This window comes from Platalea leucorodia (genome assembly GCF_965183815.1).
Source record: "Platalea leucorodia genome assembly, chromosome: Z".
NCBI lineage: Eukaryota > Metazoa > Chordata > Aves > Pelecaniformes > Threskiornithidae > Platalea > Platalea leucorodia.
Window position 1 is genome coordinate 77,414,558 of NC_138858.1, and position 27,553 is coordinate 77,442,110.

At 44.7% G+C, this 27,553-nt stretch overlaps 1 protein-coding gene across 2 annotated transcripts; it reads right to left on the bottom strand.

The window, feature by feature from the left end:
• Positions 1-9,884: 9,884 nt before the first annotated feature.
• On the bottom strand, positions 9,885-27,553 carry HSDL2 (hydroxysteroid dehydrogenase like 2). Of its 2 annotated transcripts, XM_082337098.1 has the most exons (11): positions 27,518-27,553; positions 22,926-23,089; positions 22,396-22,494; positions 22,155-22,269; positions 19,597-19,700; positions 18,559-18,657; positions 13,411-13,605; positions 12,834-12,905; positions 11,303-11,500; positions 10,637-10,765; positions 9,885-10,188 (listed from the first exon to the last, which is right to left on the bottom strand). In XM_082337098.1, the coding sequence occupies exons 1-11, from the start codon at positions 27,532-27,534 to the stop codon at positions 10,076-10,078; spliced, it is 1,305 nt and encodes a 434-aa protein (XP_082193224.1). In that variant the 5' UTR covers positions 27,535-27,553; the 3' UTR covers positions 9,885-10,075. The 2 variants fall into 2 exon arrangements, with proteins under 2 accessions (XP_082193224.1, XP_082193225.1); XM_082337099.1 differs by lacking the exon at positions 18,559-18,657.

Here is a 27,553-nt window from a genome sequence, read left to right on the forward strand (position 1 = left end):
GCCAAGGAACAGACGAGGCAAACTAGGAAACTGGAACTCTGTGTCCAAGTATCACAGCAATTTGCTGCAGCACTACACTTGTAAGATTCACCTTTTTATGACAAGTATGAATGACAGAAAAGATGTGCAGCATGAACCTGAGATCGGGCTGCATATTCTGTACCTGTACCAGAGGCTCCTGTGCATAGCAGTGGGACAAGTTGTACTCTGCCTGTTTTCATGAGTAAATGGCCTTGCAGGTGGTACAGGTTGCAGCAACCAGAACAAAGTCAGTTGTGGCCAAGGGCCAGCTTTGCTAATGCAGTTCTTATTTCACAGAAGTTTCTTGCCATACATTTAAGTCAAAACCGTTCTGCTATGCAGCACATTTTTACAATCCATTTGCCTGATGGAACTGCAGTAGTGTTACGGAATAGCCTGATGGAGCTGCACAGGAAATGGCAACTGTTAATGCTTTTTCAAAATGTAACCGAAGAATATCGTACATATACACTCATAAATCCTCTATGAGAGAGAGTTGTCAAGTTTGTAAGTTTTAAGTCTGATGGTGGTTTATCCCAGTACAATTCCTAAGAACCAAACAGTTTTGTCATATTTGTGAAGTGTTTCTTTACTCATATTATTCAAAAGCTAAATGCTTAACTTTATGAATCCTTCCAGTGTCTGTGAGATGTTTGAAAACATTGGAAGCAAAGATGTACTTAAGCGTGTGCAGGATTAGACACCATGGATGTACTCTTCAGCAATTTGTACAACTTGGTCTTACCTTATTTACTCTGTCAAAATAGAAAATACTTATTTAAATCTTTTAATCTGAAATAGTCTTGTATTCTTTCCCTACAGGTTTCATGGTTTTAGTCTATTAAAACAAGAGGCAAAACGGAAACACTTATCGGTATATCTTGCTTAAAACTTCCTCTTGGCTTCAAACCAATCTCTAATACATGCTGAATGAATATAACAACATGTAGCCAAAAAGAATACACATCTTACATGTTCACCACTGCTTCAGTATCAAAGTCATACCCTGTAGCTCTTGAATGTAATACTCATCTCCTGGTTTCAAGTTAATAATAATTAACTCTCCCACTAAGTTTGAAATAATGGAAGGCTTTCCTTTATCTACTGATTAGTAAGAAATAAGGAAGAGACTTTGATGTCCTTCCCTTGGAACTGTTGTAATATTTTAGCTTAAGCCTCCTGACCTGATTTGTAAGCGTTCAAGTCAAGAAGGATTAAAATTTTCTCATAACTGAAAAACAGTTCTCTACTGCTAGCTCCTTTGAGATTCTTCTCTTATCTCCAAGGTCAGGTAAAAACATCAAGGGATTAGAAATATGCTCTGTCTGTGAGATAGCTCAAGACGACCTTGTAGTGTTCTCCCACAGAAAAAAGTTCATTTATTTCTTCTTAATTTAAGCAATGTGCTCAGGCTTAGAAGAAAACAGCACAACAGCCTCCAGCAGTTCTAAAACTGATAGACCTTACCTAATTGTCAAGCTGTTTCAAGCATCTTTCACTTCTTTCTTTGATGAGTTTTAACAGCTAATGTTTTTGCAGTATGCTATTGCTCCAGAGTGGCTTTCTCTGCCTGTTACAGATTTTTTAGATTTTCATGCCCAGTGAGCTATTTACAGGATCCACTTTCTGTTTTCCTTGAGAAATCAAGGAAGCTATCATCTGCAGATTAATCCTCTGCCACTGCCTTGTTCTCATTATACTAGCTGTTAAAGGAACTTTTCCTTTTTGCAGCAGTACACATGGGTAAGTAAGGTCTTTGGGGTTTCTTTCTGTGTATCATGGACTGGCATCCCTAAGCTAGCTCCTAATGAAATCAGGCTGTGCGCTCTGTTCCTTTTGCACTGTCCTCTTTTTTTAAAATTCTTTTTATTTTAACCAAGTGATCTTTTATCTTCCTGTTTTAGGTAAAAATCCTTTTGGTCTGACATAGTGCTTTGAGTGACTTTCTTGAGCATGACGTTATTATATCCGTGCTGTTTAGAGTACATATAGAGAAATACCATACGGTGTTTATTTCCACCGAATGCTAGGTGAAGTCCGTGGAAAAACCTACAGAGATGACAGCAGGGTTTATCTGTGAGTGTCTTGCTCCCCAAAATTCTTCGGTGACCACCTCACCCTTCCTACTCGGCACGCACCCCCGTGCAGGCACATTCTGTATCGTTCCGTCCTGGTTTTCTGGAGTACATCACTGGGAACAGAAGCGTCTTGCTATCCCATCATGGCATCCTCTAAAACATGGAGGGGATCTTTGACAAAGGAAAAAAGCATTTAAATAGCGTGAATCTCTTGGTACATGTGTTTCATTTCTCCAGGCTGGCGCTGAGATTCAAAGGTTTTATAAGTAAGTCCTTGACTTGCAGACCATGACCGAATTAGATGATAGAGGAATATGAGAAAAAGGGTCTTGCCTGTAACACTGCAGTCATGCTTTAAACAGGAAAATTGGACCAGTAGGCTATAAAGAGACACTGATTTCAAAATTCCCTAGAGAAGAGAGAAAATGCTTTGCAAAGGTGTGTTACTACACTTACTGTGTCTCATGTGGTAGGGGAAACTATTTCATGTCAGGTCAGGCTTGTGTATTTTACTTGCGAGCATGATGGTCTTTATGTACCATACCCCACCGCACCACACTGCACCCCACCATGTATTCTTTGTTCACACCATTAAGCAGAAAACTGCTGGAACGATAGCAAAAGCTGTGATGAGGTTTGCTGCAGTTCCCATTTTACAGCTCTTCAGTCTTCTATCAGTTTCTGAAGCTTTCATACGTTGCTATGAAACTTCATTTCTCTCAATCATCAATTGCTTTTGACAGACTCTGCCTTTAGGGTATGGAATGTGTAGAAAGATGTTTGCATTGCAACAAAATTATTGGGGTCCTTTTTTAAGGATTTAAAAATGGTTTATAATTGGGAGTGAAGTATCTTGCAGTGGAAAATGTGGTCACTAACAAGGTAATGAATTCTGACAGAATGCTCTATTTCAGCTATACTTATCCTAACTCAGGATATTTGCTATTCCACATTTTTGTTTGCGCAGTAATAATCAGAGGATACCTGCAATTAAGCCAGCTGTTTCTGAGGAAGAAATTACTGACCGTGATACTAATCATCCTGGTGTAACAGAATATGTGAGTCGGCTGCGTAGTCAAGCGAGGCATCACGGGCAGTGCTGTAGGTTAGTCTTGAGTACAAACGTACTCGGCTGAACGGTGCCTCGGAGGGAGGCACTCAAGGGCAGTAGGTGCTAAGAATGTTCTTCTAGCAGGACACAGCAGGTCCTACAGAGTGAAATGTTTTACCCAGATAGTTTCATTTGTCCTTTGGAGTCAAATCTTATATGACTAGCAAAAAGTAAGGGCTTCTTTGCTGACTTCAGGTAACTCAGAACCACAAATTGAAGGAATAACTTAAAATAATGTAGCAGTGTTAAAGAGGTGTGAATTCACAGTATGCTCTCTGTTCTGCACAAGGATCCATGTATGACCAGCTTTACGTATCCATCTACCACTGTTCATTTCCTACTGTTATGGAACAAAATTTAACTGTGTTTCTCTACTGTTTCCATTTTGTTCATTTTTTTTTAGGTTTTGTTGTGTGTGGTTTTTTTCACTGTGAACGAAGCTGCAGAATTCATATGGCTTAACTTTGAAGAGAAAGGAGATAATTTCACTGATTGGATCTCCTGGTCTGGTTCATAGCAGGACCACACAGTTTTGTACCAGCACAGCTGAGCCACAGGCACCCTGCAGGACAGAGCAGAAAACGTGGGAGGGAGCTGGAACCGCTTCAGCTGGCAACGGAGGATTTTTTCTGTTTGTAATTTGCCTGTTCACCTTAAATGCGGAGGAGCGGGGAGCTTAGCTAACACAATCACAGGAGTGCAGCCCTGGCACATGAGAACGTTGACCCTATCTCTAAGTGCCCCAGTCTTTTGTTTCATTTGCTCTGTGTAGATGAGAGCATTCCAGATTGTGTTCTCCTGGAGGATATGCAGAACTCCACAGGTCTCTCTGAGCCTGTAAATACACTTTTCATGGTGGAAAGGTCCTCATAATGCCCTGAGTAGCACCACAAGAGCACCTCGCAGCGGTGCTTCGTGGCTTCTCCTCTAAGCCTCCTCGTATTTTCACCTCTGCCCCACGTGATGCACCACGAAGGGCTGCCAAGGGCTGTGTTTGCCTGCGTGTAAAGTAGGTTACTGCCCTTTGCGAGAGCGTTGTGCTGTGGATGCGCACACAGAGCAATGGGGGTCACAGATAGTGAGGGGTAGCTGATAGTGATATAAACTGGGACTAGTTTGGCTATGCTTTGACATGCTTAACCAGACCTAAGTTAATTTAGAGGCTGGAGAGATGTAGCTCTATGCAAAATATTCCAAGGTTTGCTTCCACACAGAAGCATTTATTTTGAAAAGCCAAAACTGAAGCTGCATTAAATGAAGAAACAACTAATCCAGATTTGTCATTGAGGAGGGGTGGGTGATCTTATTTGAGACACCAGATAAAATTCAACTTCAGTAAACTAGTTTAACCTGAAGTGTTTATGGAGATACATATTACAGCTGTCTTCCCATGGATCCGGTCTATGCTATTTATTATCTGCATTGTAAGAGTGCTTTGTTGTATTAGACATAAAAATGCATAATACAGTGCTCTTCCCTCTGCTCCAAAGAAACTGAGCGTCATTACATTTTCCAGCAAATCTAATTGCATGAAGTATTCCTAACGCAATACTCACAATTAATGTTTCCAAAAGAACAGCTAAATGGTAAGAGGAGAGCCGATACTAATATACATTGGATTAAATCTAATCGGTGAGTGTAAAGGAGGCTCCTCATGTAAGGGAGCTTAAAACATACTTAAGCTGACAGATTTTTCCTTCCTCCTCTATTCTGCAAGAACACTCGGATCAGTCAAGAATATTCAAATACCCTGGGCTTTTCCAGGAAATGTCGGAGGGTCATGTACAGGCAAAAGAGAGAGAAAGGAGAATCTTAGAGCACACACAGTTGACTAATGCTGGTGCAAGATGTGAAAAAATATAGGGCCACAAGCGAAGGAATAGAAATCAGTTATTTGAGTCATCAGTAGAGCAAGATTTCAAACATTCTGTTTTAATAAATGCAATTGTGATTAAATAGGACCTTCATTTTAGGAGTTTCTCTAAGGTAAAACAGTCAGAAAAGATGCAAATGTTTGATATGGTAACTAGTCTCCTGCCTGTACTTACATCGCTGCCCAAAAGAAATCCTAAAAAGAACTAAAATGAACCCTGATAAACTCCTTGGTAATAAATCAAATGTGCTAGTGGATAACTTACTGTAACTTACTCATGAAACTGCCTTGTTTTTTCCCCTTTTGGTTACAGACCTAAAACTTTACAATATGCAGTACAAGTCTTTAACATTTTAGTCATTATGAGTTGAAAATGCAATCTTGCCGTGTTAAACAGACTGTGTTTGTTAGGTAATCGTAGGAAATAACGCTGGATATAGAAACAGCCGTTCCACAGAAGATGCTCCAGAGGTAGCTGCTTGGTTGTTCAGAACACCGATGGAAGGAATGTATTGCCTTTTGCAAATTTCAGTTCTAAAAAACTCTATAATTCAGTTAAAAGTCTCGGGACTGAGCTAACAGCAGTTGTGCCAGTCACTTGATCTCTTCATTGCCTGTCGTGAATCGTCTCTGCCAGAACCACTGTGGAGGGGCTGGTGGGGCTCGCTGAAAAGCAGGTGTACCACCCCTGGAGTGGCTGTTGTAGTGCTAAAGGGATTGAATACACTCCCACGTCCTCCAGAGTAGCTGGAAACCTGTACTATACACTTGCTGTGGTTGGTGTAATGTCTCTTAAACAGATTAGAAATACTTCCAATTAAATGAGCTTATGTAAGTTTACACCACGAGAATAAACATCTCTTACATGGAAAAGAAATTAAGTAATAGAAATCCTTCTTCCTTCCTGAAAACACGTACACTCCAGAGACGGTTCAAGGGCAAGATGAGAGGAAGATTTCCATGGGAGAAACTGTGTCCAAAATACAGCCAAAACCTACTATTCCACAAAGACATGTTCCTAAACAGTGCAAGACAGATAGATAGCGAAGAAATTTTTCTCATAAGTTAATGGAACTGAGACAAGGGAAGCATGCAGGGACTTATGAAATACATAACTCAAATACACAGGACGGGGCCAGCGACATGGACGCTGGAAGGGCAGGAGCAAGTTTCCTGGGATTTTCAGCTGGAGGAGACAAGGTGTTTTTCAGAACCTTCCTCATGAGGACCATTCTTGCTCCCTCCTTCTGGACAGCTGCATTTTCCTCATCACCTGCCTCAGGTGAAGCCAGGTCAGCCACGGGTGAAGGCTGGGGAAGGAGAAACAGCAGGCAGAGCAGGGCACCAGCACAGACAGCGGTCCGCAACGGCAGGGGGGCCGTGGCGGCCACGGAGGTGTTGCTGCAACGCCACGGCAGCGGTTGCGTCAATTAAAAGGCTGATGGGCAAAACACCTGACCCCCCAAGTCACAGAAGCGGGTTTTGAACGAGAAGGGCGTGCCAGGTTCTCCTGGGAGTCGCTGCGGGGGCCGGGGGCGAGCTCTGCCCCAGGGCGAACGCTGCACCCTCGGAGGGAAGGGCAGCTGGGGGGGAGCCTCCCCCACCGCAGGACGGCGGGCGCTGGCGCAGGGCTGCGCAGCCCAGGGCAAACCTGTGCTCCCCTGCTGCTCGGCGCCTGGAGCGAGGGGGCAGCGGCGGGGATCACGCGCGGGCACCAGCGGAACTGCAGAAAGCCGACGCGCGAGCCCTCCGGCTTCTGGAGCGCCTTCTCAAATGTTCTCTGCGTCTCCCGCTGAAAAGCCTCCTGGGGGGTGAACTGACCCTCCCGCTGCAGTGAAAAGCCCCGTCACTCCCCTTCCCCCATTAAATACTGGAGAGAAGAAAACCCTTGAGGGGCAGAAGGCCGAACGGGATGCCTAGGGGCTTCTCCTGCAGGTACTTCTGTGCACGGCTCACGCTCCACAGCTCTCTACGCCGGCACGACGGCTCGCTTCCACGGAGCTCGTGGCAGGCACGAGGCTTACGACCCCGGCGCGGGGCTGTTGCGGTCAAGCCCTGCGTTCCTCCTTACCGGGGCTGAGGGGCTGGAGAGGGGCTGAAAGAGAGTCCTGCCTGGCGAAGATCTTCTCAGCAAAGCGGCTTTGCTTCCATCTGCACAGGACGACAACCGGGGGAAAGCAAGCGGCGCGGAAGACGTTCCAGTTGCGAAGCGTTCAGGCAGCCCTCGGCCCCTTCGGCTTGGCCACGCGTCGGTCCCACAGCAGCCTGCAGCTCTGCGACAACGGGAACTGCAGGGACAGTAAAGCAACAGCTGTCGTTACGTCAACACGCAAGGACTAGCGCGTCTGCTTACGGTGTAATTCCATTTCTGTTTAAGTCAGTAAAAGGGTCCGTCTCAATTCCTACAGCGGGTGCAGACCCACCGGGCGATTCCCCCTCCTGGCACCGGCTCACCGTGAACCCGAATCCCTCTCGGGACGTCGCGCAGGATCTCTGCGTGAAAGCTGAAGCGGGGAAAGAGACGCCGAAGGTGGAAGCTGGTGGAAGACCTGCCAGCCGTAGCAGCAGGCGGGCAGCACAGCCCGGGCAGGAGGAGGCCAGGGCCCCACCAGGCCGGGGAGGAGGCGGCGGCGTGGAGGAGCCCGGTGCCGATGCGGCGGGGCAGGACGGGAGGCGAGGGCCGACCTCGCAGCGGCCGTGCGCTAAGAGCGGGGCTGGGGGGTGAAGGCGGGGACGGGTACGGCTGGGCGAGCAGAAGACGGACGACCCTGCCGCGGGCATTTTGATCACCTGCGGAGGCAGAAGGTGAGATGGAGGCAAAGGCTCCAGTGGTTTGAGCGGGACCGGGAACAGGGTTCAGTTCAAAGCGAAATTTCGCACACCCAGCAGAGAACGGAAGGGTGCTGGACACCACTCAGCTCCACAGAAGATGACAAGTGGGCATTTAGACACATTCAAAGGCCAACAGACTTGAACCGCATCATGGAAAACAAAACCCTTGCTGTCTTGCAGGCGAGTGTTGTTCCTGATAGTTACTTTAGTACCTAGTTTTTCAAGATAAAAAGGCTTCATATTTGGGAAAAAGGTGTATCCAACACCTAACACCCCCGAGAGATCCTCAAAGGGGAGACATTTAAATTCATTCCTATTTGTTGTTTCCCAGCATGCAGTTCTGAGGAAGGCCAACAGCAAAATCCTCATTTCATTTCTTGTAGGCCCCTATCTAATCTCAGGTTGGCTTATGTCCCCTGACCCAGCCACCTCTCCTCACAGCTGACGTTCATACAGCTGGCGTGGCCTCCTCCCCAGCCATACCCGCCTGTACGCGGGGCTGCCTCAGCCTGCCGTCCATCCTGCTGGGACAGCAGCAGCATACGCATCAGTCTGTACGTATTAATGTAAAACACCTTCCCCGTGTTCTTTGCTGAGGGATCTGGTATCGTCGTCCCCTCAGATTGCACAGCAAAGCTTCCCAGAGGTTCTCTCTAGTCTATGTCAAATCCAGGCCAGAACAAACCACGGCTGCTAGCTGCTTTCTCCAGATCTAACACACAAAGCAGTCCTGAGGCATTATTTGCCTTTTTTTTTTTATTTGCTGTAGGAGTTTCTGCTTCGTAGAGAGGCAGAGCATGTAGTTTATTGTATTGCAGCAGCCAGTAGTACGTGTGCATTATTGCACCATCAGTTCAGATGTTCAGTCTCCTCCAGAGGACTCTGGTTTCCACGCTGGATCTTCTTTCCCTCCTATTGCACCTATAAGCCTTTGCTTGCGTCTCCCGGTGCATGCCAGTGCTCCTGCTCTCCTTCAGCCGGCAGGACTGCGCGGACTGACGCTGCTCTGGAGCCAGCAGGTCAGCGGTCAGGGATGGAGTGGTTACCAACCCGGACACCAGGATGGGGTGGGAAGCAGACACTGCCCCGTGGAGACTGAAACCTTTGGGCAGAGCCCCCTGGGACCAGCAGCACCGGCGGCAGGGGCAGGGGAGGGCAGTCAGGGCTGCGCAGCGGACATCGCGGGGAGCTCCCGGCCAACAGCCGTGCTGGTGGCTCAGCCAAGCACAGCTTGCTCCCCAGCAGGGTAAGCGTGCTGCTGAGCGCAGCCCAGTGTGGGCACTGGACTGGGAAGCCACACAGCCCTGCTGGGGTGGCCCTTACCGGCGCTGCCATGCTGCCCAACACGGCGTAAGCCACCCCCTCCCTCCCTCCGCGCCCCCAGCCCCCTGTGCCTGGTGAGAAACTTGTCCACTTACCGAGTGGGGGCACGCGTACTTTTACTAGTGAGCTTCAATCTTTACCAACCAAAGGGAAGGAAGGGGAAGTGGCTGGCTGCAGTAATGTAGGTTAATCCTTGTAATGCTACGTGAAGGTGCTGCGGAAGGCAGCGCCTCGTCTGTGGCAGTCGGGGGCAGGGGAGCACGTGTGTGCGCGTGTGTACCTCTGCACAAAAAGAAAACTTGCGTATCACTCAGTATGTGTGTGCAGCCTAATGCAGTGCAATACGGCGGTACGAGAACTAGTGTAGGTAATAAATTCAGGAAAGGAAAAAAAGTTAATGAGATGTTCATTTACCAGGGGTAATGAACTGAGGGCCCTGCTAAACTGACCGTATTGCTTCCACTTCAAAGCCAGCTCAGGAATCTCTGCATGGCACTCTACCACAGAAACAGATCTGCAGGGTGACATTTGCTCTCCCCACATTTTTTATGGGACACGTGTGCAAGCAGCTATGTGGGAAACTTCAGGTGTCCTGCATTGATCCAGAGGAGCAGAAGAAAAGAAAACACCTGCAACCTAATATGTGTATTCTTGAGAAGGAATTAGTTTAATCACCGACAAACACCTTCTGTCTTAATCAGACAGTTACTTCTCTAAAAAATCTCATGTTTTATGCATACTTATTATATTGCATCAGAGAAAAAGGAGGACTACCGTTTTAAAACAGCATTGCAGTTATATATGAAAGGCCACTGTTCTGCTAGGAAGGCTTTCCCCTCACAGTTTCGAGTTAAGCTGTGTCAGCATCTTCTCCAGCTTTATTGCTAGCGTCATGTTACCTTTAATCCTTAATTTTCCTGACATGAAGGCCAGGGTTGGCTTTAGTTTACCTAAAAAGAAACAGAAACATAAGAAAATGAAAAGGAACTGGAGACAGCCTGTGCACAGGAAAATGAAATGTCACTACAGCAAGACCTAGAAGCTGTATTGCTACCAAGCTCTGCTGTAAAAGCAGTGCACATTTAGGAGACACGGATCGCAGCTGTGCAGAACAGGAGTCCAACAGATTGACTGGATTCTTTCTGAAGCTACACTTGCTGCTAGAATTTCAATACCTAGTTCACAAAAGCAGTAGAGGCTTTTGGGCTCGTCCTGTTCACAGAAGAGTGCAGAAAACTCCGAGGAGCTCTGTCCTGCACTTTCACTCCAGCCACAAGAAGCCAAAAGCTCCTCCACCCCGGGATCACAAAGCCAGGAGGCTGCCCACTGGCCCATCGGCAGAAGGCTTTCTGGGCGCCAGGACCTGCCTCCGCCCTGGCAAAGGCCTCTGTCACTCACCTGTGAACATTTTCACAAAGTCGGCACTCGACATGCTCATAACCACATCAGCCGCCACAGGAGGCTTTCCGAAACCAGCGCTCCCACCCTGGGTTTTCAGGTCAATATACCAAGTGCCTCCTTCATCCCCTGGAGAGACAGTGAAAAGAGGTGACGAGGCAGAACGGGCGCTGTGCCCTCCCTCTTCCTCCCTGCCAGGCGGCCGCGGCCCTTTGCAGCCCTCACAGGGCACTACATACGCTGGCGGTGCTCTGCGAGAAGCTACCCCGTGCCCCACGTTCTGCGTGGAGGCGCAGCCAGCCTCCGCAGACGCCCCGCAGCACCACGTGTCGGGGGCGCGGGCAGGAGAGCCCCCAGGCAGCGCTTTGCTGGCAGAGCTGGTGGCAGCAGGCGCTTTGAACGTGGCCCTGCGAGCACCCCCGTCTGTGGCCACGCTGACCCTGTGCCGCAGGGCCAGCGCGGTGGCAAAGCCCGCCCGCGCGCGCCAGGAGCGGCAGCAGCTCCCCGGGCGCCGAGGCTGGTGCTGAGGAGGAGCATCGCACGGAACAGAACAGAAGCGGGCTGCGTCGGGGTCAGCTTGAAAAGGCGACTGTTTCTCTGTGAAAGCACCGAGTGCCTTTGGCTGGGAGCCTGAGCACGTGAAGGTTTTACAAGCGAGGGTCTTACCAGATAATTCAAACTGGAAGACCCCCTGAGTACTTCTCACGTACTCTTCAGTCATTGCCCCCTGAATGACTCTGAACGTTTCTGCAACAGGGCTCAGTGGCTTGGCTGGAGCAGATTCTCTGTCAGCCTTAGCTCCACCTGGTCCTTCGTGCTGGGACCCGCTCAATTTCTTCTCCTCTTTGAATGCCTGGGAAGCACCTACAAGAAAGACATTATTTTTCTCTTCCAAATGCAAAACGCTTTAAAACCGCACCTAAAAACATGCGTAGAGACCCCGTTTGAAAAGATTTAAGCTCCACAGTAGGGAAAACGAATATTTTCCCATCTCGGTATTAATACTGATACAGGGTGTTTTCAGCAATCTGAACAGGTGCGGAGCACTGAAGGTAATTCTGCAATATATTTCACTCCCCAATCCATCAAAAGAAAAGTGGAAATAAAACCACAGCAAAATTCGGACCGTTCACCGTTCATTACAAATGCTTACACAGCACGTTGTCTTCTAACACGATCCATACGCTCCTGACAGCACTCTCACAACGAAATCAGTGTCTTCAATAAACACCACTTTCACCTCAAAATACTTCTGTCTTGTCTCTCTTGCTAAGAACACGGATATTTTCATTCATTCTTCTGCACAGGCTTCTAAGCTCTCAATCAATTCACTGCTTTAATCAGCATTTTACTATACCGCAATGAACACGTGCATTTAACAACAAAGGGCAGCACTTGCAATTTACAAGGCTGATCAAGTTGAACAGCCTCTGAAAATGCTGCCAAAAGTCTCTTCGTCTCTCAAGTATCAAAAAATAGGCAGGACTATGCTGTGAGTCCCACCTAAATAACCTGCGTTGTGAGGCCCAGGGAACGGACACCACCCGGCCCTGGCACAACAGTCCTGGCGCCATTGCTCAAATAGCATTTTCAGGGGAAAGGGACTGCTCAAAGTTTGCCTCCTCTGCTCTGCTCTTTTCCCTATCTTGGCACTCCTGTGAAACCTGTTCAGCACTCTTAGTCCCCCTCCAACCTGACACACTACAATTCTGAAAAAGCAAAACCCGTGCTTTTCTAAAAGAAGACTTCTGCATTTCATCTAAGAGATACTTAAATTGTGTAAATTGTGCAAGTTTCATCTAAGAAGCAATGGAGGCTCTACATCGTGTTCTTTTGTATAAATTTAGCAAGGCAAATGAGACGTTCCTGCAAAATGTACTATTTGCTATTTAATTTCTTTTTCCAGCAATATTTACCTGTCACCTTCATACTACCACAATTCAGATGGTTAAAAAAGGATTCTTCAAAATAAGGCACTGATTTTATACCTGCAGGAAGTAACATTCTTTCCCTAGCATTAAGTACAGAGTCACTTCCACAAATCATACCCTCCAAATGAGAAAAGGGTTTTTGCCAAAAACCTTGAGTGGAGTCCAAGCTCTTGGGAGAAAAGAAAAAAGAAATAAACAACTTGAAATTGAGAGGGCATTCATTATTGTCAGAAATTACCAACTTTTACACACAGTTCTTTCCTTACCATATCCTTCTTGTTTTGTGGCTGTCACGTCAGTTTCAACATCCAAGAAGAAGTCAGGCATCAGGGGGTGACCTAGAAGGGAGGAAAAATGTAGTAGGTAAGTCCCAGTACAGCTGGACAGCACAAACAGGAATCCATTTTGTATGAAACTACAGCCAAGCTTATAAGTAAATAAACTACAACCTGAAGGAAAGACATAGCATGAAATAACATGTTTAGGTTTGGTTCATTTAAAATCTGATCTAGAAGCCTCTTAAGGTTGCAATGAAAAACACTTGAAGAAGAAAGAAAAAAAAGAAAAAATCTATCTCACTAGCCGGTAAATAGTAATATATACATCTACAGTGCAGGTACATTTTCTTTTCCTTAAAGTATTTTTTTAATTTAATAGGCACTTGACGATTAGTATCTCAGTAGACTCATATGCGCTCTCCAGGAAGGCACGTTCTGAAAGCTGAGGCAAAGTAACTTTTTACAGACTAATTTAAGAGCCCCTAGAAACAAAACTATATTAATATTCTCCATACTGCGTTCCCTCCTTCCTGAAGTTATTTCTCATCTTAAAGATCTGTTTTACCTGGTGCAATTGCATAGACATCAAAATCCTTAACTCCTTCTTCTCTCAGCAGAACTTCGTCAATAACGAAGTTTCCAGTGAAAGTTTTTGGCTTTGTTAAAATGCAATACGCAGCATCTGCAAGGATGTCCGTTTTCCTGCACTGTTTTTCTATTCCAGATCCTCCCAGCATATCCATAGCAGCTGTATGTATGGCTAGAAAGTTTGGAGAGTAAGAAAACAAAGCTTTAACACTGACAACATGAAATTCCCATTTCTCCAGCAAGTACAAAAACTTTGTTTTCCGTTCACATAAAAGGAAATCGTAGGAAAACAAAGCTATGAAATACTACCAATGAACAAATAATTCTCTACAAGCACCAGTAAAAACCAGAAAACTATTAAAGGAATCAAAAAGCGGAATAATGGGCAGGACTTTTTATGACATTCGCATCGCTCTACCCCGTTATTGGTGCCCCCCCCCCGATTTCCTCCAGGTTATTCAGGACACGAAAACTAACAGGACAACTCTTTTTCTCAAAGTGAATGTATGACACATCAGTTATTAAAAGGTATTTCCTTTGGTGATTATCACACTGAAAATCTTGATGCTTAATTTTAGCCTTGTAATAACTGCCATGAGATACCAAAGTGTCTCTTCTAAGTTAATGAGAAACCAAATAGCAAAAACTCAAATAACTTGTTCAATATTCCACAGTAAGGCTGTGTTAGACCCAAGAATAAAATCCGCATCTCCTAAGCTTCTGGTTGTTTTATTAACCAATTCTACTAACTTCTGCACCATTCTATTACTCTTCTTTATGCTTCCCCCAAGGGAGCTACTAACACTGTGGCATGTTTCCAGTCTAAATCTGTAATTTGCTCTTCCATGCTGAGGTATCCATTCGATTTTTCTTTCATCCTGTTCCAGAGAAGCTGTTTGGTTGTAGCTTTTGGCATTTGCCATGTTACTGTTTTCCCCTCATACAGTTCTGCTTGATGACTTTTTCCCATCTGCTGCTTAAGACTCAACGCTCTGCCCCCAACGTTTGGGACAGATTCGCAAATCCTCTCCTACACCTGGGGCTGGCGGATCCTGGAGGCGGAAGGATAAATCTGATTTTAAATCACTCTGTCCTCCTTTCAGTGTTCCCATTCCACACAAAGTAACAGCAGCTTTGATGCAGAAATGACCCCAACATCCCTCAAAAAGCAAACAACAGGCACTGTGCAGGACACATCTATCTGAGGTAAATCATTCACCCTCCAAAGCAGGAACTGGGAAAAAGGACATCAGTCTTCAGTGCTCGCCGGGCAGATCCTGTCAAAGTGTTTTCCAGGAAAGTTCAAGAGTGGGTAGACTTCCTTGTTGATTCTCTTATTTTACTCTTCTGTGGTGAGGATTAGCCCCTAGGTTTCATTTACCTTTGACCAACCTCAGCTTCTTTTTTTCATATCAACTAAATTGCTATAAATACGCACCTAAATAAAAAGTGGCAAAGAAATACACTGTACATACACCTATATCTCCCTAGATCTTTTTCTCATTTTTAAGGATAGGAAATAAATTTGCCTTTCTCTGGTCCTCTGAAATGCAACATCCTGCAAGATTTTTTATTTTTTTTAAATAACTACCAACAGTTCAGAGAATATTTGTGTCAAATACTCTGATGGAATTTACCAGGTTCTGTCGACCTGAATATATTCCACTGTTCTGAGGATTCATTAACCTGTTCACTTTTCCTGGCCCACGCTTCTGCCACCTCTCTGTTAGTGTCAACTATTATTCTCCTGAGCACAGTAAGCCTATGTGCACAGACTGAGGCAAAAAGGTTTTAAACAGGTATTGCCTCACAGTCTGGCTGCACATTGTTCCACCTATTTCATATAAAGTGCTGCCGGTTTCCCTCTAAGGCACACACAGAGTCTTCCAGTTCTGTCACGGGATACCTCTATTATTCATACGCACTCTTAGTGATGGGATTGCCTCTTGCCCTTCTGGTAGGCTTCCTCTTTCACGTTTAGATAAATGGAGAGCTCCTGGCATCTTATTACCAGCATACTTTCACATGTTTAAAGAGTCGGATTAATCAACAGATACTGCCATCCATACTAGCACTGAGGCTAATCACATTTGTATAAGATTATAGTGGTTTTTTTAATTAAGAACTTTGCAACTGTATTTTAGATACCATGGAAGTCTGTAACTCTCTCTGGTGACCACATGAAAGTAGTTAACTTTCTCACTTTTGGAAAACAAACCATTTGAAAGAACACTTTTTGTACTGGAGAATTTGTACATATTATCCTCTTTTATACTTGAGGGCACATCAGTTTTAATGGAGGCATCACTGAGTTATATAAACTTTCGAGAGCTCATTTAATAGTTCTAACAGTCTTAAACTGAATGAGCAAGAATGGATTCAGCAAATACAAAGCTCTGTCTGCATACCTTTAATTTTATAGAAAGCTTAATTACTTTTAAAATTAGTTTGCAGCATGTCACAGAGAGAAATCTTTATTAAAAAAAGCATTTATTAGAATATACAGTTGTCATTTGTAAATTGAATCTTCCTGCACTTCCAAGCCTCATGTTCTGCAGGTTCCTGAGGGGAACAGATATTAGCTGCACTCTGTAACAAGTGCCAGCTTCTGCAGTGTTATCCTCTTACTTATTTTAGCAGGTACAAATACGTTACCAAGGACACAGTGGCACTCTAATGCACAAGAGAAAGATACTACTTTCTTTGGTTTAGGTTTCCCCCCCAATCAGAATGTCATTTGTAGAAGTTTAATTAATACTATCATAGACATCCTTTAATACCAGACCATATCTGGGACACTGGTACTGTTTCTGACATTTGGAGGACTACAGCACATACAAACACTGGAAAGAAATAATGTATTCAACTATGCAACACAAGACTTCATGTAACTTCTGCCTATGCAGTTAGCCATCCCTCTGAAAAATTTTTCATTGTCAGCGGGTGGACGGATTCTCCTAGGTTCTGTTTTCCCTTGCCATGAAAAACAGGAGGCCAAATTATTCAGACAGGTGGGGGAAAACACCTACATTGCAAATAAAGACCTAGTATAACCAGCTAGTCTCTGCAGGAAGAATTCTTTAGCTTTCAACAGTACATTGGACCCATAAAACCACCGACTCATTTCCACAAGAGTAGTGGATGTTTTCTCCAGCGTATCCAGAATGACAGAGAAGGAGCTGAAGAATCGGAAAGCTGTGGGTGGTGCACATCATGTGCCTATGGAGCGTGTAAATATGTGCATTTACAAGGCACAGGTAATCTTGTAACATCTTTTGCATGAGAAAATTAGTCAAATTAGTAATGTCTGCAGCTTGATACCACATCTCTCTGTCTGAATGAGTTCCTCTGGATTAATTCCTCCACTGTCCCTAACTCTCATGTACAATTTACATTGCTTAATCAGTCAGTGACCAAAAACCCCAAAATGGTAGACAGAAGATCACCTCTGCTAATGGAAAACCAAATTACTCCTACATAGAGGATTCTGAGGAGATATAAAACCCATTTAGCAGTGGCATTTTAGGGACAAGCCAGGCAGGATAGCCGTGAGGTCTAGGGAGCTAAAGGCTTTAAGAACCAAGTCTCATGGCTCTATTCCAGATGACAAAGACAGATCATGGGAAATCTCCACTGAAACATTTCTGAGGTTTCCCTGGAGCACTCCAGAAGTAAGTGTGTGGAAACAAGTGCCTGTTTCTTCTAACTCCTTCATAAACAAAAAAATACAACAGAAACTCAAAACCTGAAGTGGAGCTTCTTCCTTGCCAGGAAAGCAATCCAGACCCTGAAGTTACACATGCAGTTGCGGTCAGTACCCCAAAGATGAAGAGCTTATCCTCTTCAAAATAGACAGTACAGGTTTTGTGATGATACAATTATCATGAATGATGTAATTATAATTCAAAAAGTCAATCCCTTACCAAAATATTTCTATGGGTAAAACTCATAGTGTGAGCAGAATTATGAGGCATCCATTTACTGGGAGAATTTAGGATGCAAGCATTCAGACCAATGAAAAAGGACCAGGTCTGTCAGACATACTAACCCAAGAGTTCAACTGAGTATCACCTAGAGTGTTTAAGCAAAGAAACTCAGCTGATTTTGTTTGAAATAATTAAGTTTTGCTCATATTCCTCACTTTAGAGGAAGCAAATCAGAGCGCTTCCACACTAGAAGTTAAAAGGGGCCTGCACCTCCTAACAGGAAAATGTTGAAAAGTGCCTGGGATGCCTACACTTCTTACACTGGCGTACTAGCCCCAGAGGATGATCTTGGTTCATATTTTTATTTCCTCTTCCTTCTCCCCTCCCTCTACTAGCTAAGGGAATAAATTCTGATGTTGTAGTGTTTCATAACACGATGACTGGGCTCACACCATTAAAGGGCAGGATTACCCTCTGTCTTTACTGATTTTAACATCAGTACCATTTCTGCACATAGATGTATTTGCAGTGAAGAGAATGACCTCTTTGGCAAACAGCTGACTAAACCTCAAACAGCTGCCCTGATCCTCACTGACCCACAGATGACAAACTGAAGTTAATACAATGTGGGAGCATCGAGTTGTTTTTCTTCCATAGAGCTCTTTAATTTCCTGTGACTTGCAAGCAGATGGTTCTGCGCTGGCCCACTGCGCCAAACCTCCTAGGAACAGGGGTTTTTAAAATTATTTCTGCATTTACAGAGGTATATATCTTGTCAGTTCTATCTATGCTCTGGCAATTTAACTAGCAAGGAATTCTAAATAGTACTGTATACACAGATGTTTAATACCTACTAATGAAAGCATGCTGTCCAAACCAAAACACTGGGTGCATGAGAAAGAGCAGAGACACACCAAACACTATACAGATACTTCAGCCAGCTGAGAGAGTTTAGTGGGTGGCAAACTAGCTGAAGATGAGTTTGGATCAAAGTGGTAATGGTCCAGTGAGAACTAGGAATGAAAACCAGCACCCATGCAGGATGAACAAAGAATATGCAAAAGAACTGCTTGGTCTCCTGAATCAATGCCAGAAGAAGTCTGAAGTATAATCAAAGTCAAATAAAACAAGCTGCAGAAGACAAAATACAGAAACTCGTTATTTTAGTACCATTGGGGGGGGGGGGGGGGGAAAATCACCTGTTTTAGGCCATAAAGCATTGACAGCAACTTCTCCTCTAAATTCTTCTGCCATTCCCAAGACACACATGGACATCCCATATTTAGAAATGGTGTAAGCTAAGACAAGAAGTATAAAATGATAAAAATTTACACTCTATCAAGAGAACTTTAATTATGAAGGAAAGGAAAATTAAGTTTTGGGGGACAAAACAGTATCTTCCTAGAGTCAAAATCTCTCCCTTCTCTCCACCACCCCCAGCAGATGCAGACTGTCGTCTGTCATCTTTTCACTACAAGTAAAATGAGAGCTACGCGTGTTTTGACAGAAACAATGACTGAAGCCTAGCTGTATGGTGGTTTTGTTGTGCTTTTTACGCACAGCACACTGACAGGAGTGCTCAATTTTTTCAAGAGGCCTAAGGCATGCTAGCTGCTAATGACCAAACTAGTATTCTACAGAAAACAAAAAGGGGAGGGGGAAAAAAAGGAAATTCTTATCCTTCTCATCTATCTATTTTGAGAAGGGAAACTTTTGGGGCAAAAGAACTGGGACTTGCTGGAGGAGTTTAACATGAAAAGTGCCCAAAATTGAGAGTTTTTCTAAAAGTTTTAAAACGAGCAACATTAACGTCAAGACAAAATGGGGTTCCTTTCCCACCTCAAAATTACTTTCTATTTTAAAAGACAACTTTGGACTTTATTAAATAAAACGTGAAGCTGAATTGGTATAAAAATAGATTTTGGGTTTCAATCTCTATTTGGAACAGAAAATATTTTGTAGTCTTAAGAATTCCCATCAAAAAACACAGACTCTTCCTTTGAAAACATGCTTGAAAACATAAAGGACGTATTAGGCCATGAAACCCACACTCCGTTTTCCCACAAAACAATTTGGTTTAGGTTAGGTACAAAATACTCTAAGGAACCATTAGCGACAGTCTGTATACAGTGCTAAAGATACAAGATCTAGCATTCTGGGCTGGCACTCCTGCACCTTTCACCAGGTATTTAGGTGGTTCTCAAAAAATAACAACAAAGGCACTGAATGCTACTCACCACAATGATTTTTGAACCACATGGGATTCAGATTCATAGGTGGGCTGAGGTTCAGGATATGGGGGTTCCTACTCTTCCTCAAGTGGGGAAGGCATGTTTTAGACCTGAAAGATAGATTCAGACAAATCAGTCACTTCTTATTTTATGGAACACCTATAATTACAGGAAAAACCATACTAGCAGACCAGTATTTTCATTTTCATGAAAGTCCAACATTCGGCTGAGACCCTGCCCCTGTATCAATTATTTAACTGATATAAAGAACAATGAAAAAAAAACCTGTCCCAGTTCACTTATCTCATGCCCAGTATTCATTCCTGCTAACTGGACCACATTCTCCAAATAGCGCAGCAGCATCTACTAAAGCTGATTTTCCAGATGCTCAGAAGCCATAATCTCCTTGTAATACTCTGGTAGGGGCAACAAAACACTATGAGGCAACAGGCAAAATTAACAGTGCAAAGCATCAATTAGTCATAAATATATTCTCTTCTGATCACATACCTATTTCTTCTTTAAAACCACATTAAAGAAATAATAATGTATAGTGAAAGGCTATTACAAATATTCCAAGCAAAACTGAAAACCTGTTCTCTGCTAACTGAAAGACACTATTTCATTCAACTTAGAATTTACATATATCTGTAAATCATAACTTTTACTTTATAGAAACCATCATTTGACTTCACTTCTAGCACTAGGGTACATATTTGCATTTGATCTCTGCTGGAGAATTTTTAATCAAGCTTCACAGGGAGAACAGCACTGCAGTAGACTACACTACTGACCTACTATTCACACATTTCAATAGGACCCACACATACTGTCAGCCACAGAAGGGACACCTTCAACTGCAAACTCATTAAAGTAGTAAAGTAAATGATTTACCACCTGCTTAAATGTCCTGGGGTCTCAGCTCTTTTCAGTGGCAGTGTGTGACTTTCACTAACAGATGTCTCAATTTCTTAATGCACAGGAACCAAGAATATGTCAACAGGTATACTCCGTAACATGGGACATCCTCCCTACCTCCTCCACACAGACAAAAAATCCACATCATTTTTTTTTTTAGCTATTATAACTTTCTCGACATTAAATTGCAAACAGGTCTCTACAAATTATGAGCAGAAGCAACATACAAAGCAAGGGGAAGAAAAGGCTGAAATGCTTGACTAGGTCTTCCCAATAGACAGCTATAAAAGCAATGACAAAGATCATTTGTAACTTCCCTTGAGAGCCATTAATCTTTCACATACTCTTCCATTCGCAGCAACACAAAACCTGCTTTTTAATCTTTTGAAGGAAGAGTAGCACCCAAAGGAAAGATGACTTTAAGAATTCCCATTAATTTGGAATAGCTAAATGTACTATCAAGAAAGTAATGTCGCTGTTGGCTGGTGAGGGGTAAATGGAGCTTGCCACTGGCAATACAGTGGAACCCATTCAGAGATTTAGCAAGAGATATCCACAGAGCGCTTTCTGGAATGCCAAGCTCCAAAGTGAATTTTCCTTTCTGAGCGCAGAACCGCTTACACTTACTTTCAACAGCAGACACCACAGGTGGAAGCACAGAAATCCCACTCTGCAAGCAGAGTCTTTCTTTCTTCCACCCTCCTTCTCTCTCTCCATTCTATCTCCATGCTGTGCACGTCTCTCTAACTCAGAAAGCTGCTATTCATGCGTGTTTTTACACTATTCTGATGGCAAATCCCTTCACTGATTCTTAGCAAAAGAACATCAAGGAATATAATCATAATACCCGATAACCAGATTCATCTGCACAAAGGAGTATGACAGACACTATTCTCAATAAAACTTTGATACAAAAGCTCCTGATCACATCAAGCAACAACTGAATTTAGAGAATCTGCATCATCCTGTGGGCTTTTTTTTTTTTAAATACAACCCCGTCAAAATCAAAGTTTTCATTTTGTAAGAGAGCAACTTTAAATGACATCCTGTAAATTTAAAGATGATTCCACCATTTTCCAAAAAATGAGCAAAATAAGGACCACAGGAATTATGAAATCAAATCTTGGTAGGGTAATTTAAATAAATTATGGAATTGATAAGCTGAAAGAAAACACCTTAGATCATTAAGTTACATCTTTAACATTTCTCTTTTAACTACAGTAAATTATAGGTCTCTAAAGATGAGAAAGAAGCTTATGAGAAGGGAGCTGACAAACAAGGTGTTTGCACTGTATGCAAAGAGTTAGTCATTTTGCTTTAAATGAAAGAGCAGACAGCATTTAGCAAAGCCAAGCTGGAGCTCCATTTGAAATAAACTAGCTTCTGCTTCCTACCTGCATGGAGGGGCTTGTGAACACTTAATGACGACAGTAATAGGGCTCCTGTTCACTCCAACTTGCGGTTTATTCTTGCAAATATTAATTTCAAATCAGTTGGCTAACAACTGAGCAATTTCCTGTCAACATATGTAGAATACTTGCACTCCAACTCTAAGGCAGCAGGACAGCTACACAGTTTCTCAGAAAAACTGAGATAACATCATACATTTTGTTACAATTACATTGCTTCCCTCTCTCATCACTTACGTGAGGTAGGTTCCTCGTACATTGACATCCATCATAAGATTGACTTTCTTCGTTTCTGTTTCCAAAGTGCCAGTCAAAGAGATGGCGCTTGCATTGTTCACCAAAATATCAATCCCTGGTTTTAAAGTAAGCCATTTCACATTAGCATTTAAAGGCAAAAAGCACGAGTAAGGCAGGTTGTTCTTTTCTCTTTTTGTTTGAACAATCTGCCTGTTAACGTCTCTTCCACACCTTAGCTTACCTCCAAAAGTCTTCACAGCTTTCTCCACAGCATTAATAATTTGCTGTTCTTCCCTCACATTAACGATGCATGGCAAAGCCTTTCCTCCAGCCGCTTCAACTGCGCAGTTAAAAAATTAAACATTTAAAAATTTGCTCTCAGATGGAACAAACAGCATGAACCTACTGAGAATCTCTCATTCAATGGCATGCTTCAAGAACTATTGAAAACCGCACTCTCAAACTGCAACCTTTTTACATGTTGCGTAAAGAACAGGGAAGCTGAAACCAAATCTTGACACTGAGAATGGGTATGGTGTACACACCCCTCAATTAACACGGCATTTTCACACCTATACACATACATCTTCATTACAGTAATATTTTGATACCTCCCAGCATTCCTGGGAGGCGAGAGGCACTACACTTATTTTATTAAAGGCGAATTGGAGCTAAGAGAGTCTACGCAGTTTTCCACTCAGGTATGACAATTAAGCTAGGGCATGCGCCCAGCCCAGCACCTGAAGCCCACCCTCATTCATTACAACTTACTCTCTGCTGCAGCAGTGTAGATAGTCCCTGGAAGCTTAGGATGGGGCTCAGCCGTCTTGGCAGCTATCACAATGTTTGCACCATCCTTGGCCGCTTTCAAAGCAATGGCTTTGCCAATGCCCCGGCTTGCGCCCGTGATGAAGAGAGTGCATCCTGCTAGTTTCCTAAAGGTGAAGGGGGAAGTGGAGGGTAAAGAGGAGGGAGAACAAAGCAAAACCTGTAAATCATTGACTTTTAGCACTTTTTAAGGGCAAAAGTAACTAGAGCAGTCTTCCAACTAGACAAATGCCTCCATCATTTTACTAAGAAAGCAGCCTCTAAATACAAAAGAAATGGCTACAGCGAAGTACAGTATCACTGAACGTAAGACCACTCTCCAAGTTTGCAAACACTATAAAGCAAGAGTGTTACACAGGTCACCCAATTACATTTCTCCCTTTTTGTAAAATGATCCAACACGCTCTTTACAACAGAGCTGCTACATTCTCCAACAATGGAAAAGGAGTAAGTTGTAAAAACAAAATGCCAGTTTCTAATGAGACAACACACCTACGCGGCTCTCTGTAATTTACTAGTCGCAGCCCTCTAAACACAAAAAACTGCTGTCTCAACATTGTATAAAGTTCAAGTCTAGAACCACAATGCCAATGCAAGGTGCCACATGCAAGTGCCAAAAACTTGCAATTATTTTTATATGCAATTATAATTGCATATAAAATGGCAATTATTTCTCTTAAAGGTTTTACACTAAACTGAACAGTTTCCCAGTAACTACATTTAATCCAACGGGTCCCCCCAAAAATGGGTCCAATCAACACCTCTGGAGAAACCAACAAGTTTTAGAGCATCAGAAAGATGTCTGGCTTACACAATGTCACTGAATCTTTGAAAAGCAAAATATCAACTCCAGTTTAAAGCATATTCAACAATAAAGCCTCTTAGACCACAGGTTCTCCTTGTGAAGGAATGTGCATTTCAGTGTTCTGCATAAAGCTTGTGTTGCTTTCCATAACTCGGTGGAAAAAACAGAGGTGTCCAAGTTTTCAACCCGTTAGAGAATGCATATAAACTATGTGCTACAGCAACTTCACCTTTTGCTCGCATCACAAATGTTACACACCAAGCTTCCAAGCTTGCATTAGTCTTCCTTTCAGTCTGGGCCAGACGTGAACTACTGTTTCTCCAGGTCTGTTTTTGCCCTGCAATCTGAGAGCACCCCGCTCTAAAACACTCACTGTGAGGGCAAGTGTTTGCTTTCAGAAGGCAGAGAACTGGGATGGGGCAGGGATCTTCCCCTGCAGTGGCAGTCAGGCATCTGCAGGAATGTCAGGCCATCAGTGAAGCCCTGCAGGTGCCATTTCAAACAGCCTTCCTCTGCAAAACTGGGTCCTAGAGCAGCACAGGAAGAAAAACCTCAAAACAGCACAGCGAATCACAAAAAACTGCTGCTGAGAGTTGAGTCATATGCACAGTGAGGAAAGTTCATCTCCGCGATACGTAGTCAGACTGTAAAACTCAGGCAAATAAGGCCAGAATCTGGCTTCTACCTTCAACCCGATGATATGAGGTCAGCAGACTCCACCTCAGTCAGGGAAGAGGTAAATGGGGTCCATCGAGAGGCAGCTCTGAAGGAGAAGGAAGCTGAGGGAAGCTAGCAGGGCTTTTGCCCCTCCAGGGGCAAGAGTGGTCCACTGAGGAAGACAAGGAGATGTACCAGGAGACCAGCACGGCCACGCAGGGAACTCGCGACTCAGCTCCCATATACAAAGGTGTCACACAGGGAGCAGGAGCCAGGCCCAGCCCCAAAGGAGGAATCAGAAATATCACCTGGGCATGTTGGGGTGGTGTCAGGAAAACCAAAGTTCACCCGCAGCTGAGGCTTGTGAAGGATGTCAAGGGCACAGGAGCTTCTGCTGCTACACTGGTAGTAGAAGCAGGCCCTTTGCTCAATGGGGTGGGTGAAAGCAAGCCTTTCAACACCATCTCACAGTATTTCTGCATCCAATTTAAGATATTATGGTCTGGATGGGTGCACAACCTGAGGAGTGAAAAACTAGGTGGTTGGTCAGGCTCAGAAGGTGGTGGTTAATAAGTCATACTCTGCCCACAGACCGGTAACAAGTTGGGTAGCACCTCTACTCCTGGACCTCTTTAACATCTTTATCAACAACCTGAAGGAGGGGATGAAATGCCCTAGGGGTGGATGACAATCAGTTCACAAGCTTGAGAGCAGGGCTGCTGTCCAGAGGGTCCCCAACGAACAGGAGCCTCATGAAATTCAACAAGGACAGATGCACAGTCCTGCATGTGGGAAGAAAGAGTCCCTGCAACAACACAGGCTGGGGACTGAATGGCCAGGGAGAGCTGTCCTGAACAGGCCTTGGGGCTCTCGGCAGAGAGGAGGCTGAGCATGAGCCAGCAGTGAGCCTGGCAACAGGCCACCAGCATCCCAGGCTACAAGAACACCATAACCAGAAGATCGAGGGAAGGTATTATGCCCCTCTATTTGACACTCGTAAGACCACATTTGCATCCTGTACTGAGTTTTGGGTCCCTCAATACAAGGTATGTGTTGACAAACGACAGCAAGTTCCACAAAGGGAGACGGAGATGGCTGGAGGCTCAGCACTTCTGTGAGAAGGCCAGTTCAGCCTGGAGAACAGGTTTGGGGGGACCTAGCAGCAGCCCCCCAGTACCTACGCAGTGACTGATGAGATGGAGCCAGGCACACATGCTGTGGTGCAGCGCAGGAGGATGAGAGACAACAGGCCCTTTCAAACTGAAAGAACAAAGGTTCCTCCCTGTGATGACAGTCAGGCAACAGAGCAGGGGACTGAGCTGTTTCCAGCCTTGGAGGTTTTCAAGACCCGAATAGACAAAGCCCGGAGCAACCCTGTCTGATCTCACAACCAACCTGGCTTTCAGCAAGAGGCTGGACTGAAGACCTCTCAAGGTCCCTTCCAACCTGAATTATCTCATGATCCAATCTGGAAGAGTCCAGCCACAGATTCAGTTCCTTTCCCCAAATTATTATTCTGCTCAAGATGTCAGGGAACATACTCTATTCATTCCAGTTACATTCTCTCTAGTTTTCCCCTCCAACCTTTCCTACACTGGCCATCACCCTCAAGTCTTCTTTTTTCTCAGCACAGTTGCACCTCCACCCTACATAAACCTCCTTTTTCACCCTAGGCTTACAATCACCACTGACTATATTCACTTTCTGGAGCTCCCTTCCTTCAATTCTAGCTCCACAATCTCCAATTCTGTCCCTACAGCCCACAGAAACCTTGTTCACCAAAATATGCAAAGCCCTACTAACAGGAAAAATTCGTTTTCACTTCATCCCCTGGGAAACATTGAGCTGACTTGATACTCTCTCTCACACTTCTTTTTTTCTTTTTTTAAATTATTGTTTCTTCCTTAATTTTACTTCTAACCGTGTTTCACTCAAGAAGTTTCATTTATCCTCTGCAAATTGGTGTGACAGCATCCACAAAGCCAGATGCACCAATCTCTTAAAATATTTACTCAGTGTCCCTGAAGGAACTGCCCAGAATTTAGAGCATTTTACTCTGCTAAGCAAGCTGAGAAGCTTGCAAGACTTAGCACTTATTTCTTAATTCACTTAGCAGTCCAATAGTTTACAAGTTTTTAAAGCACGTGCTCATCTAAAATTGCTTATGACCTGTAGCGTGAAGGTTGTGTCTTTATTGCTTCCGTCAGAGTTGAATTCAGGTAGTAAGACAGAAAATGTCAAATTCACCTCTGTGCCCTGGAGTCTTGGGGATCTTGAAAAAAATGAAGATAGATTTGTTTCTCACCAGGCATGACTGCTAATCCAGAAACCTGCAGGCCACATCAGGGCAACCTGCTACAGCTTGCTTACCCATATGTTAGGAATTTAATGAATAATCCTGTTTATAATATACAGGAACAAATAATACCATCTTATCTTCCTGGCTGTTAGCAGTGCTGGCTCTGAAGAAAGGCAGAAAATGCCTCTAAATTAAGATCCTATACTGGAAGAAAATGTGATTGCCAGGTAAGAAGGTACTGGCTTGGAATAAGAAAGAACAGTAGTTTAATATATGCAAACTTCCAGACACACTACCCAAGTTAGATGACAGTACTGCAATAGCCGTGCCCGCTGCAAAAGGCCCCGCTCAAGGACACTGCCCAGCCACCCACGGCTTCCAGGAGCTCTGCCAGTCCCCGCCGGCCCCCGGACCGGCCTCCCGCCCCTCCGCCGCCGAGCCGCTCCGCGACCCGGACCCCCCGATGTCACCGCACAGGCGCGGCCGCCGGGACGGGACGGGACGGGGCCGGCGTGACCCCGCCGCAGGCAAACGGCCCCGGCGCCGCGACGGGCCCCGGCCGCAGCCCACCTCGCCCCCCGCCCCGAGAGGCCTTGGGCGGCTGCAAGGCCGCGGCTTTTACCTCAGCCTCGCCCCCAGCCCCCGCGGCTCCGCCCGCCGCTGCCGCCGCCTGAGGGGCGGGAAGCGGCGGCAAGCGGCGGCCGTGGCCGGGGGCGAGGGGTGTCCGCGCCGGCGAGGGGCGCGGAAGGAGAGGGGCGGGCTGGGGCGGCTTACCCCGTGTTGGGCAGCATGGCGGCGCGGGAAGGGGCC